Raw genomic sequence first — 15518 nt, forward strand, 5'->3', positions numbered from 1 at the left:
ATAAGCAGCATCACATAATTCTCTCATTCTTCCCCAATATACTGCATTTTCAATTTTTTAAATATCGTTCTTAGTTTGGTTTTTATGGGCTTTTGCCTAAACTATAGTAAATTCGTCAAATTCGTGCGGTTATCGTCGCATATGCGTCGATTTTCGCTTGGCACTAAAAGGGTTAAATACTAATTAAGTTATAAATAAAAAGTTTACGCTAAATTAACCATAAATTACATCGTATCTCATTCTTTTAAAAAAAGGACTTACACCACTTTCAAAATAAAGGGTCCATATGTGTCCTCAGTCCACACCATAATTATGAAAGTGGTTTAAGTCAAAATTAAAAAAAGATGAGTTTATCAGTTATTTCACAGCACATTATTTTAAACAAAATTTTGCTTAATATAATTTTTACGATATCATAAGAAATGGACCATTAGATGGTGCTTGTAATTTCAACATTATATGGAATTCATTTAGTGTTAATTATGAAAGTGGTCTAAGTCAAAGATTTCAAGAAATTATATAAACATAACTTGAAAATGGCGCTTGGCCCTCTTTCACGCGTTTCTGAAGTATATAATAAACCAATAAATAACTTGAAATAAAATAATAATAATAATAAAACTTGAAAAACCTTATAAAATGTTCTATAAAACTTCTTTAGATGATTCTGAATTCCACGTTTTAGATCTTTCATTTAAAAGAAGAAGACCAAAAATATTTAAGCTACTTGCATTATACACCACCACTGGACAGTATCGAAATAAAAACATGAAAATATTATGTGTTTACTACTATACATCCCTCCAGTTTTTTCAAAAAACATTTGAAGAATCTTAAAAACTCGAACTGATAAAAATGGATTACTTTCTCGAAATAATTAATAAATGTTCATGAATTATTTCATTAATGTTACTGTTTCAAATACTAAAACTCATAGTTCTTTATTGCTTTAAGTTATTTATGGGTCATTCAGTTAATTCTGAAAATGGTCTAAGTCAATTCAAACTTAAAAAACAACATTTTCGTATGAAGTTCACACAAAATTTCCGTTAATCAAGACTAAAAGAATTCTAAATAAAACAGTCGCATAATATGAAAATATTTTTTAATTCATTCAAATGCAATTCATTAAATATCTCGAAAGAAGAAATATACAACTTGGACAACTTTCATAATTATGAGCACAATATATGCGTCTATGGCACTCTAAGAGTTAAATATTAAAACTGAGACATACTGACCGTTCTCCACGTAATAGCTGGTCTCGTTGTACCGCTCGTCCGTGAATCCTGGCCTCTTTGCTTTCAGCGCTTTCGTTTCCAATTTTGCCTGCAACAAAGCCCTCTACGATAAGTAAACTGTTCTATGTGCTCTTATGTGTGTTTGTGTGTGTGTGTTTGTGTGCGAATCTGGTGTCTGACAGATGGCTGTGAGAAACGCGAGCCGAGAAAATGAATGAGAATCGAAGGGGAGCGAATCGTTCGCGCCTTCGCGTTCGATCTTTCGCCCCAACCCTCGAAGATGGCGATTGAGACTTTAAGTCCTGGAACGGAAGTGCTAGAATTGTCGGTTTCAGGGTCTTGGCGCGGTCGAATGATCGATCATTTCAGGCTGAGAGCATAGGATAATTTTGGTTCTGCGTAACGACTGTAGATTACGAACCATTCGTGTTGAGCAATTATCGAATAGTAGCCCTCATACTATGTGGCGTATCATAACAAGATTTTACTATCAGGATTAAACCAGTTCTAAAATTTCAATTTCAAGTATTAAACATGGGTTGTCGTTTCATAATCGTGGCAATTCGAATAACACTCGCACTATTTTGATTAATTTCAGTGTATCGTTCTCGCCAATTCTAAAATTTCAATTTCAAGTATTAAACCAATTCTAAAATTTCAATTTCAAGTATTAAACCAATTCTAAAATTTCAATTTCAAGTATTAAACCAATTCTAAAATTTCAATTTCAAGTATTAAACCAATTCTAAAATTTCAATTTCAAGTATTAAACCAATTCTAAAATTTCAATTTCAAGTATTAAACCAATTCTAAAATTTCAATTTCAAGTATTAAACCAATTCTAAAATTTCAATTTCAAGTATTAAACCAATTCTAAAATTTCAATTTCAAGTATTAAACCAATTCTAAAATTTCAATTTCAAGTATTAAACCAATTCTAAAATTTCAATTTCAAGTATTAAACCAATTCTAAAATTTCAATTTCAAGTATTAAACCAATTCTAAAATTTCAATTTCAAGTATTAAACATGGATTGTCGTTTCGTAATCGTGGCAATTCGAATAACACTCGTCCTATTTTAATTAATTTCAGTGTATCGTTCTCGCCAATTCTAAAATTTCAATTTTAAGTATTAATTTTAGTCTATCGTTCTCACCAATTCTAAGATTTAAATTTCAAGTCTTAATTTTAGTCTATTTTTCTCACCAATTCTAAAATTTCAATTTCAAGTATTAAACATGTATTGTCATTTCACAATCATAGCAATTCGGATAACACTCGAGCTATTATAATTAATTTCAGTGTATCGTTTACATAAATTCTAAAATTTCAATTTCAAGTATTAAACCAATTCTAAAATTTCAATTTCAAGTATTAAGCATTGATTGTCGTTTCATAATCGTGCCAATTCGAATAACACTCGCACTATTTTAATTAATTTCAGTGTATCGTTCTCGCCAATTCTAAAATTTCAATTTCAAGTATTAAACATGGATTGTCGTTTAGTAATCGTGCCAATTCGAATAACACTCGTCCTATTTTAATTAATTTCAGTGTATCGTTCTCGCCAATTCTAAAATTTCAATTTTAAGTATTAATTTTAGTCTATCGTTCTCACCAATTCTAAGATTTAAATTTCAAGTCTTAATTTTAGTCTATTTTTCTCGCCAATTCTAAAATTTCAATTTCAAGTATTAAACATGTATTGTCATTTCACAATCATAGCAATTCGGATAACACTCGAGCTATTATAATTAATTTCAGTGTATCCTTTACATTAATTCTAAAATTTCAATTTCAAGTATTAAACCAATTCTAAAATTTCAATTTCAAGTATTAAACATTAATTGTCGTTTCATAATCGTGGCAATTCGAATAACACTCGCGCTATTTTAATTAATTTCAATGTATCGTTCTCGCCAATACTAAAATTTCAATTTCAAGTAATAAACGTGGTAATCGTTTCACAATCGTGGCAATTCAAATAACACTCGCGCTATCGCACTTAATTTCAGTCCATTGTTCTCGCCAATCCAAAAATTTCAATTTGTAAATATTAAACAGCCAATCATTGTACATTACTTCTTCTATGCATTATCTTTTACTTGTGTTTGTGCAAAATTAGATTTATTGTTCATCAAGAGAGAAATCGAAGCAATCAGAATGCTGTATTTAAAAAGAGTCGTTTTATACTCGATTTATACTCGAACACTTTTCACGTCCATACTTTTCCTCCATCCTGTTCAGTACAGTGTATCGAGTGCGGGTGCACCAAGAGGAAACGTGAACTCTGCGGCTGACCACATTCCTCGCTATCTACCGAACAGTTAACGGCAGGTGATAAATGCCGTTTTAAATCATTATACCACCGTATCTCTCAGTGGTCCTCTCATTTTTGCAGTCCTCTGTTCCTCGTCTCGAACCTTTGCTTCCTTCTCTATTTTTATTTCCAGATAAACCAGTAGAAGGATACAAAGAAAATTTATCATCAATATTATCATTCACGTTCTAAAGATATTCTACAATTTAAAAAAATGATTCTTTTACGATAACGTGACAAACATTCTTCACTGTCCAGAATTGATAGTACAGGTAACCCTCCTATAACACGGTAGTTCCTAGAAAATGTCGTGTTGTATGAGACCCAAAGCTAGTGTAAAAAGGAGGGTTACGTTCCAAAAACTTATTAAAAACAGTAAATAGTTTTTTTTTAATACTACAGAAACAACTTAATTTTTATTAAAAATATAACACAAAGCAAAAAAGAAACAAAAAATATTACTTTAATCTAACGCAACTCTAATTTAATGAATTTCTTCGTCGCTGCTCATTTATTTAAAGTTTTTGTATCTTCTCCCTTCTTAAAGAAATTTGTAATTGTACTCTGGTTGCTGGTTCTTACCAGATAATTGTAAATTTCTCAGTAAGGAGCTAAACAGTTCTGCAGCTCCCTTTTGAATTTTCGACGAATTTTCGAAAGGGTCTGTATTCAAGAAAAATGACTCGAGATTTTCAACTAAGCTTAGGCCTTCTTGTAATTTTTTCAAGGTTAAACTATTAACATTAAAGTTAATAAAATATAAATTTGTAGAAGTACGGTGTTGTACAAAGGTTTTCGCAGTTTTCTTATCGTGTTATAGCGAAATCGTGTTGTTGGAGGGTTCTCGCGATTGCCACGATCGTGAAACGACCACCCATGTTTAATACTTGAAATTGAAATTTTAGAATTAGCGAGAACGATACACTGAAATTAATTAGAATAGCGCGAGTGTTATTCGAAATGCCACGATTGTGAAACGACCACCCATGTTTAATACTTGAAATTGAAATTTTAAAGTTGGTGAGAACGATGAACTGAAATTAATACTTGAAATTGAAATTTTAGAATTGGTGAGAACGATAGACTAAAATTAATTAGAATAGCGCGAATGTCATTCGAATTACCACAACTGTGAAACGATAACTCATATTTAGTACTTGAAATTGAAATTTCAAAATTGGTCAGAGTGATAGATTGAACTTAATTAGAATATCGCAAGTGTTATTCCAATTACCACAATTGCGAAACAGCAACCCAAGAAACGTTCATTCCTCTCGCGATCAATCATTAATACTTCGCTAAACAGAGGCGAACACATTCATGAAGCCGCAACATGGTTCAAATAAATGATCTCACGGCTATTCGAAGGGTATAAAAAAACCAGAAGGTAGTGCAATGCAACAAACGAACGCGCCATGTCCCAAAGAATCAAAGTGGAAACCAGCGAAATTTTAGTGAAGAGAGATAAAAAAAAAACAAACCGTTTCGCTCTCGAAAACCAAAAAAAGAAGGGCAGAAAAATGAACGAAAAAACTCGGAGAATCGCGACGCGTGGCGAACATTTCCGGCTCGAAAGCACGCGTTGACAAACCCTAGCGTTGTTTCACGTGAACCGTGCAAAGGGGTGGCTTTTGCGTTCCTCCACGTAACCTAAATTGCAAAGTTCTATTGCTTTAAATAAATTTATCCTACGCGAGCATTAATTATTTCTTCGATCCTGGCTAATAATCAGCTGTGGCGACCACCGTAGTCGCTTTTGCACCCCCTGGCGCAGGGCTGAAGAGAAGATTTGACCCTCGAAGCGAAGAGAATGAAGACATTAAACATATTTTTCACTCCAAACTTTCTTTTCGTCTTCGAGAGGGTTAAGAAGAACATTTTCTGCGAACGTGCTTTCTTCTTTTCGACATCGAAATGAGGGGACGAAAATAGATATGCGAGGGAAAGGAGTTAGGTAAGATTTCAAACTAGAACTTAACCATGAGTACAGTATGATCCATGCACTAAACTAGAACTTAGCCACGAATATAGTGTGATCCATTAACTAAACTAGAACCTTTGTCGAGTGTTATTCCATATCAATAATTAAGAAAAGAAACAAATTCAAGTTCCATAAATATAAATTACAAAATTGCAGTCCAGGGACCATCTTCTGGAGTAAATTTCAAACGCTATTTAAAACACTTTAAACAGCAGGTAGATGTTGGCAAAAAAAAAAAAATGAGAATAATTTCGAATGAAAAGAATTACTCTTCACAATTTTCTTAATTTTATCATCTCATCCAAAGTTAACTTAGTCAGATCCTTGGTGATGTTTACGCAAATGACGGTTATAGCCGTCGCGCGTATTTTAATCAATAAAAAAAGAACAAAGTTAGTACAAAGTGTACTAACACATATACTTGTTAATTATTGAGTAACGCATCTAGAAAAAAATTGATAACATGCCAGACAGCATATTAGTTGTCTTTTTTCGTTTTGGAACATTTGAGTGTCTAGAGACAAATGACTGCTATAACAGTCGATCAAAAGTTTAGTCGAATTTCAGTTTACGCAGTCGAAAGATGATTCTGTGAAGACGAACCATTTATTCTGCAAGTATTTTTTCATGAATTAAGTAAATATAATGAATTAGTAAAGCAAATGGCGTATAATCATTACAACGGTTATAGCCGTCATTTGTTTTGTGAACAGAAAAAATGACACCCTGAGTAAATGACGGCTATAGCAGTCGAGAGTTTTTTGGGAAAAACTCTGGCAAAATGTGATAATTTTCACTTCCAAACGTACAACTTACACCTGATCTCATAAACAATCGAAAAAAAGTGTTTCTGAGGGCGATCGTAAAATAAAAAATGTGCGTCAACGTGTTAAGAATTAAATTGTATAGCGTCCAAAGCTAGAGCGAGTATAGAGTTTGTTATCTGTTAAAATAAATTATTTCTTTTATTATTCCAAACAATGATTATTCAATTTCATTCACGTAGGTTCCTCAAACAGCGATTTTCAAGTTCTAAAGCCTGACGCAGTCGCTTCGAGAAAGCCACCCCCAATTACTCGAGCTACTTAAACTATCCAACGTCCAAAAAAAAAATATATTTCTCACCCACGTGAACCAGTTCATTATCCGAAACCTTCAATCCGTTCGTTCCAGATACCTACTAGTGATACACTGGTGAAATATGAATTTTTATTTCATGCCAGAGAGAAAGAGAGAGCGTGATAAAGGGCCACAATTTACGAGAACCGTGCGACTATGAAATATCAGGATCCTAATATTTTACAGGGCAAACGACGGTCTTGATCCATCGCTATTTTTCCCTTTTACTGCATTTTCGTTCGAATTTGCGAGGGCTGGAATTATTTAGCGCCGTGGCATATTTTTTTTTCTCCACCAGCAATGGCGGCGAGTATACGCGATTTACAGCATTGGGGAGGGTCTCTGCGCGAGGATTCATACGGGCAAAGATGGAGTAGATTCGAGGAAGAATCGCGAGGGCCATTGTGCGAGAGTCGAGCATTCATCGAGGCTCGTGCATTTCGTGGTGGCCATTAAACGGGACCAGACGAATTAATTTAGAATTTTCCAGCGTATCTCCTGGGATCATAATCCGTTTAATTCCCACAACCTCGCTTAATATGCATAATTAATTAACGTTCAACCGACTTCAATCTAGCCCAACCCTCGTGTTCCCAATTTTAGATGGAAAAAAAATGCTGCAGGAGGGTGCAGAAAAAAATCGCGAAGCCTCCATCGACGACGCCAGGCACGCGAATATTTTATTAAAATTTTAGTCGATACGCTGAAATTATCGACGTCGAAGTAACCCAATTTGGCGTACGCGAACATTTCTGTTGAACACGAAACGTTTTACTCTCTGTCGCTTCGAAAAAATTACAATTACGTTCTTATCGATGAATACTCTTTATATCGCACCGCCTGATTCGAGAGTTGAATGCCTGCGTTTGGTGAATTTAATTTCATCCGCTTGTCGTTGTATTGTTGTATTGTATTAACACGTTGCGTCTCGCGTGTATGGATTTGTGTGTTTTATTAAATTCGAGCTCGAAGTTGGTTGCAGGATGCAACAGCACCAGGTTAATTTCATATTCGTTTCATTTGTAAAGGTTGCATAATCTTGTCTCATTTAAATTTCTCAAGACTGCATTTTTTTACATTTTTAAAAATTGCCATTACATATTGAAGAACGCTTCCAAAATAAAAGATTCTAATTAGCTAGCTATCTAATCACCCAACTGCTAAAACAATTAAAATATATTATTATTTCTAAAACTATTGAACTACAATATCTGATTTATTTTAATTTTGTTAATTAAAAGTTGCTCTGTTCACAGATCTCTCAAGCTAAAAACAGTTTTAAACATAATTAAAAGAAAATTCTCTTAGAAACAATGGCGGAAAAATATTGGTAAAGCCTCGAGTTCTAGAATAAGATACTTTGCAATTAAATTGCTCATTTCAGTGAAGAATCTCGAGGAACAGGAAAGACACTAAACAAGATCTGCAATTTAAAAGAATCACCAATTTACTACACGTAAGCAAAGTTAAACATTCGTTTCATCTGTAAAGGTTGCATAATCTCGCCTCATTCAAATTTCTCAAGATTGCATTTCCATTTCATATTTTTCTTTACATTTTTTGAAATACCATTACATATTGAAGAACGCTTCCAAAATAAAAGATTCTAATTAGCTAGCTACCTAATCACCCAATTGCAAAAACAGTTAAAAAACTATTTAACTATAATTTCCAATTCATTTCAATTTTACAATTAAAAGTTGCCCTGTTCAGATTCCTCAAGCTAAAAACAGTTTTAAATATAATTAAAAGAAAATTCTCTTAGAAACAATGACGGAAAAATATTAGTAAAGCCTCGAGTTCTAGAAAAAGATACTTTGCAATTAAATTGTTCGTTTCAATCAAGAATCTCGAGGAACAGGAAAGAGGAACAAAACAAGATCTGCAATTTAAGAACCACCACGTTGCTACATGTAAGCAAAGTTAAAACAAGATTGCAAAATTCTGACGCCATTTTCCCCATAGAAAACCAGAAGCTGTTCCACGCGACATCCAATCACCCAATTGCCAAAACAATTAAAATATATTATTATTTCCAAAACTATTGAACTACAATTTCTAATTTATTTCAATTCTAATAATTAAAAGTTGCTCTGTTCAGATCCCTCAAGCTGAAAGGACACGAAACAAGATCTGTAATTTAAAAGAACCACCGCAAAGTTAAAATAAGATTGCAAAATCCTGACGCCATTTTCCCCATAGAAAACCAGAAGCTGTTCCACGCGACATCCAATCACCCAATTGCCAAAACAATTAAAATATATTATTATTTCCAAAACTATTGAACTACAATTTCTAATTTATTTTAATTCTAATAATTAAAAGTTGCTCTGTTCAGATCCCTCAAGCTGAAAGGACACGAAACAAGATCTGTAATTTAAAAGAACCACCGCAAAGTTAAAATAAGATTGCAAAACCCTGACGCCATTTTCCCCATAGAAAACCACGTTCTGTTCCACGCGACGTGTTTCTATGAAAATGCACTAGCTTTTTGCCCCACGATTACAATTCGTCCATCGCCAGGAGAATACAAATGGCTGCTCGTAAAGGGTTGAAACGGCGAGGACCCACGCGACGCCTCTGAGCATCGATTCCATTAAAGTCGTCGATCACAGTGGCGGTCGTTAGAGCACTCGTTGAAAACCGTGCCCCGTTTTAATATCTGTTAATCAGCGGCGTAATTAAAGGCTCGCAACGATGTCCGGATGCTCGACTTTCGCGCTCGCGGAACAAACGGCGCATTACATTAATGGAGCCTAATATCCTCTGCTGTGTCTGAACGTGAATCGTGAGTCTCTCTCCCTCTCTCTCTCTCGTGCGCGCGCGAGCGCTCGCGTTTTAATTAAGACAATAATTAGCCGAAACATCGACCCATGTAAATCCGATTAGTCGGTCGCGTAACAGGGACTCGCGTCGCGCAAACAATTCTACCGTGGACCGATCGATATTATATACACGGTCAGCTACAGAAACGTCGCGTAATTGAAAACCACTTCGGCAGAGGGAATAATATCGGTTGATCAGAGCCCTATACAGGGTATTAATGCGTTCACGAGCGTGTGGACAGCGTATGGCTCGTCGTAGAAAATGTGAACGCGTTCAGAAAGAATTTGGTGATTTGTGTTTGGGTGAAAAGTGTTAGAGGAGCAGTGGGTGCAAGAATAGGGTGGCTTTTGGTCATCTGAACAACGTGGTCGAATTAAAAGATTCTTATACGAAAACGCTGAGAAAGAATTTGAATTTTTTTTTAGCAGTGGGTGCAAGAGTAGGGTGGCTTTTGGAACGTTTTTGGCGGCGTTGTACATCTGAATTGCGTTGTACGTCGAATTAAAAAATTCTTGTATGAAAACGCTGAGAAAGAATTTTGTGATTTGTGTTTGGGTGAAAAGTGTGAGAGGAGCAGTGGGTGCGAGAGTAGGGTGGCTTTTGGACATGTGAACAACGTGGTCGAATTGATAGATTCTTATACGAAAACGCTGAGAAAGAATTTGAATTTTTTTTTAGCAGTGGGTGCAAGAGTAGGGTGGCTTTTGGAACGTTTTTGGTGGCGTTGTACATCTGAATTGCGTGGTACGTCGAATTAAAAAATTCCTATACGAAAACGCCGAAAAAGAATTTGGTGATTTGTGTTTGGGTGAAAAGTGTTAGAGGAGCAGTGGGTGCGAGAGTAGGGTGGCTTTTGGTCATCTGAACAACGTGGTCGAATTAAAAGATTCTTATACGAAAACGGTGAGGAAGAATTTGATGATTTGTGTTTGGGTGAAACGTGTGAAATGAATTTTTTTTTCATGTTTGGGTGAGAAGTGTTAAAAGAGCAGTGGGTGCAAGAGTAGAGTGACTTTTGGGCCAATGAACAACGTGGTCGAATTAGAAGATTCTTATACGAAAACGCTGAGAAAGAATTTGATGATTTGTGTTTAAGTGAAAAGTGTGAGAGGAGCAGTGGGTGCAAGAGTTGGGTGCCTTCTGGTCATCTGAACAACGTGGCAGAATGAAAAGATTCTTATACAGAAATTGAATAATTAAATGAAGAATTCTTGTAACGATATTGCTTGAGAATGATCCATCTACAAGCAAGTGTAAGAGAAATTCTAATTAATAACATTCGAAACTGAAGACCCCAACTTTAAATAAAAATATCGAGATGGAAATAACTGAGAAATTCTACAAAACTTCTGATATAACAAGAACCTAAGAACAGCTTCAGAAGTAGCCCAACGTTTCATCTTGAAAGTTAATTAATGCGATCGTGTTGTTACATCGTCGTCGATACTTTTTACAGAATAGAAAGCAGCTCTCGCGAGCTAATTGACAAGGATTGGAAGACTGGAACGGTTGAAACCTGAGCAAAATCGTGGCACGAGATGCGACTCTGTTCTCCTCGCGTCTCGTCATTTACAATTCCATTAAGGGATGTGGCGCGCGTGTCCTTCCGGCTGGCGAAACGGATTCGAAAGAGCTCTGATCGTAAAAAGGTCTTAATCGAATCGCTGGATAGGAGCAGACGTCGGTTGATCCGATTTCGACGAATTCCAGCCGAGCAACGATGATCGAACAGCAACGCCAATTGGCGAAACCCGACGAACCCCATTTAACCACCCCTCGCGACCCTGAATTAAGCGCGCTCGTTCGATATCACAGGGAACTCGTTTCGTTACAGTTACAATCAGCAAATAATTACGTTAAATAATTACATTGGCTCGTAATTAAGTTCGCATTAGCTGCTGGAAGAGGTCGAGAGCAGAATCAACTGTGTCGATGAGTGTCACGGGGACCAAGAAGGGGTTGAAATTTATGGGTTCTTCAATAGCGATGAATAGCGTTCAAACTACCACCAAGAGATATTTTTGCTACGAAACAAGCATAAAATCTTGACGTCCAGAACAAAACTGAGTTCTAAATTCTAATATATTATGATAATTTATATTAATTTTTATTATAATTAATATTCTAATAATTCTAAATTTTCCTGATAGTGAATTTTCAGAAGAAAAAGTGAGTTTTCAGGTGAAAATTCTCAGAAGAATGTCTCAACTTTAATTCTATCTGATGAATTGTAAAAAAAATAGAGGTAACTCTCCTATAACACGGTAATTAGATTCCTAGAAAATGCCGTGTTGTATGAAACTCGGAGCTAGTACAAAAAGGGGGGTTACGTTCCACAAACTTATTAAAAACAGTAAATAGTTTTGTTTCATTCTACAGAAACAACTTAATTTTTATTAAAAATATAACACAAAGCAAGAAAGAAACAAAAAATATTATTTTAATCTGACACAACTTTAATTTAATGAGTTTCTTCGTCGTCACTGCTCAGTATAAGCCCTCACTTTCAGAACTTTTTTCATCCTTTAAAATTTTTATATCTTCTCCCCTCTTAAAAGAATCTGTAATTGTACTTTGCTTGCTGGTTCTTATCAGGTCATTGTAAATTTCTCAGTATGGAGCTAGACAGTTTTGCAGTTCCCTTTTCAATTTTTGTCTGTATTCAAGAAAAACGACTCGAGATTTTCAGCTAAGCTTAGGCCTTCTTGTAACTTTTTTAATGTTTAATTATTAACCGCACAATCTTTATAAAGGTTTTTGCAATTTTCTTATCGTGTTATAGCGAAACTGTGTTATAGGAGGGTTCTCGCAATTTACGAATCGTGTTATAGCGAAACCGTGCTATGAGTGCTACCTGTATTTGGTATCTAACGATAACCAAAACTGAGAGATAAATTTGGAGCAAGTGTTTCGTTTTCAAATGAGAAAATCGTGGAGAAAACCACAGAAGATGACCTCTCGTTGCTGGTCTTTCGTGTTATGAGATGCTGTGTCGTATGAGAGCAGTACAATAACAATTTATATTAATTTCTATTACAATTAATATTCCAATAATTCTAAATTTCCCTGACAGACAACTTTCAGTCCTACTTGAACATTAATCCTCGCAGAAAATTCTCAGAAGAATGTCTCAACTAAAATTCCACCACTGAGTTGTAAAAGAAGTGGAATCTTGGAATAAAAAATTTCATTAAACGTAACAGAAGAAAGTACCATCACGTTCGATCGCGAGATAAAGCGTTCAGGAGTCGCTAGAAGAGTTATTGTTGCTGGTAAACGGAAAGAATCGCGGATTGAAGGGGAAAGAGGACGAGGAAACCACCCTCCGGCTGCGTTCTGGTTCCACGCGTCGAACCGCAGCCCAACACGGCCGACTTATGTTCCCATCAGCACGAATTTTCGCGGCATTCTGGCCCGTGGCACTGGACTTTCGGCTGTATCGACCGACCCTCGAGCCCGCGGACTCGACCATCCCCCGCCAGTCACGTTTCCCGTCTACGAGTCGATGTCTCCTTCCCGCATCGACCACGCGAGCCCTACGTTTCTGTTCCCTTCGATTCCGCGACCCTTTCGACGTTTCACCTCTGCTCGCCTTGCTTTAACTTCCTCGTGCTTCATATGCTTTACAATTTTTAGAAGAATATTATGGATTTGAGATGGCAGAAATACCAATTTCTATGTCGAAGGACACGTGGACCAGTTAGTAAAAATAAAACAGATACTTTGCAATTTTTACAATAATATAATGGTTTTGAAACAGCAAAAATACTAATTTTTTTATCAAACTACACGTGAACCAGCTAATAAAAAAAAAAAAACGTATACTTTACAATGTTTACGATAATATTATAATGAATTTGAGATAGCAAAAATACTATTTTTTTTATCACACGACACGTGAACCAGTTAATAAAAAAAAAAACGTATACTATACAATTTTTATAAGAATATAATGAATATGAGATAGCAGAAATACCAATTTCTATGTCGAAGGACACGTGGACCAGTTAATAAAAATAAAACAGATACTTTGCAATTTTTACAATAATATAATGGATTTGAAACAGCAAAAATACTAATTTCTTTATGGACCAGTTAATAAAAAAATAAACGTATACCTTACAATTTTTACAATAATATAATGGATTTGAGATAGCAAAAATAACAATTTCTTTATGGACCAGTTAATAAAAAAATAAACGTATGCTTTACAATTTTCACAATAATATAATGGATTTGAAACAACAAAAATACCAATTTCTTTATCAAACGACAAGTGGACAGTTAATAAAAAAAAAACGTATACTTTACAATAATGTAATGGACTTGAGACAGCAAAAATATCAATTTCTTTATCAAACGACACGTGGACCAGTTAATAAAAATAAAACCTATACTTTGCAATTTTTACAATAATATAATGTTTTTGAAACAGCAAAAATAATAATTTTTTTATTGAACAACACGTGGACCACTCAATAAAAAAATAATATCTCTCGACAAACAATTGTACGAACAAGAAGCAAAGGGTGTCTCACAGAACTCGATGGCCAGCAGCCATTGTGTTGTGCTGCAAACGTGTGCACACTGCAATGTGCCAGCAGCGATTCGTGCGAGTGTGATGTCAAATACATTCTCAACTAGAGGTATCAATAATTAAACTAGCGTCACCTAATTGGCACTCATCCTGTTGATACTTTATTCCTAATAAATATTTTCAATCAGTAAGATTAGAGTTATCACCCTACTGGCACTCTGATTCCAAAGAAATAAGATTGAAGTCCTTGCCCCACCACCCTAAAACTACATAGTATAAGAAAACCTGAGAATTGTCCAGTCTTTAGTCTTGATTAATCATTTGGTTTATACTGTTAAAAGTCTGCATAAGAATCGTCGCGATATTGTACTAAACTTTATATTTTAAATATTAAATAAAAGATCGAGTGAGTGATTGCTCACTCGAATTTTTTTTAAGTCACCTCATAACATTTTACGTGACACTCTCTTCGTATCGTTTTCCTTCATTTGCATCGTTCTTCTTCTTCGTTTCGTCCTTGTTGCTTCACTGATTTGATGAGAGGACGATTAATTGATTCTTTTTTTCTGTTCTGAGATTGTTTATCGTAGAAAATAAAAGCGAGAGAGTTGGTTTTTCAAGTTGAACATTGATATTAGCGCGTTTCAACTTTGCGAGTTGTATAGAAAATTGTGATGAATTCTTCCTTTCTTTGCCGCCATTTTATCTGATTCTGAGATTATTTATATGGAATATAAAAGCGAGAGAGTTGGTTTTTCAAGTTGAATATTGACATTCATGCGTTTCAGCTCTGCGAGTTGCGTTAAAAAAAAAGTAGACACGGTTTTTTCCAAATATTCCCTTTAAATATCGAACCTCTGACGATACTGTTGAAACAAGCGAGAATGTTTATGTATTCCACGGTAAATTACATCCCCAGCAATTTTATCCAACGTTTTCATCATCCAGATATGCAGAAAAATTTGTAAATGGGAAACGTTTCTCGCCAAAGAGCTTTTTAATCTCACAGTGGACGTTATTTAAATTTAAAAAAAAGCTGATCGTTGAAACGGGTTTTCAAATTTCGTAGTTCGATCCCTTTTCATCAATGTTTAACGAAGAAGAAGAAAAAAAATGGCAGGAGTCGCGGAGAAAGCTGGTATCAAATGTTTCAAGAGGGCATCAAAGTCACTGGAGGCTATCCAGTTCTCGAGGAATTACTTTCCACCCCTTCGTTCCTCAAAGCTTCCTCCGTCGCCACCAAAATCTTTGCCCAACATCCTGCCATTTAGACGCGTCCTTCAGCCTCCTTTCTTCCGAACTTCCTTTCAACCGTGAAAGGACAAAGTTCGTCTAACAAGCTCAAATACGAGCATATACGAGTTTATCGAACGTGCCTTTAAAAGGACCTTCTCTGCTGGAACTCGCCCTTATTAGTCCCTCGTGGCAATTAAATTGTCCAACGCGCACAGAAAATGGTACCAAAGAGCACCTCGAATGGAAATTTCAACAAAA

At 35.3% G+C, this 15518-nt stretch overlaps 1 protein-coding gene across 2 annotated transcripts in view; it reads right to left on the bottom strand.

Moving 5' to 3' along the window:
* The window catches only part of LOC143431553 (pseudouridylate synthase RPUSD2), a 278936-nt gene that overhangs the window by 91396 nt on the left and 172022 nt on the right, over nucleotides 1–15518 (bottom strand). For both annotated transcript variants that reach the window (XM_076908376.1, XM_076908375.1), the window contains exon 3: nucleotides 1242–1329. In XM_076908376.1, coding sequence (XP_076764491.1) covers nucleotides 1242–1329 — 88 coding nt within the window. The remainder of the gene's footprint in view (nucleotides 1–1241; nucleotides 1330–15518) is intronic.

The sequence above is a fragment of the Xylocopa sonorina genome, chromosome 18, assembly GCF_050948175.1.
Source record: "Xylocopa sonorina isolate GNS202 chromosome 18, iyXylSono1_principal, whole genome shotgun sequence".
Lineage (NCBI taxonomy): Eukaryota > Metazoa > Arthropoda > Insecta > Hymenoptera > Apidae > Xylocopa > Xylocopa sonorina.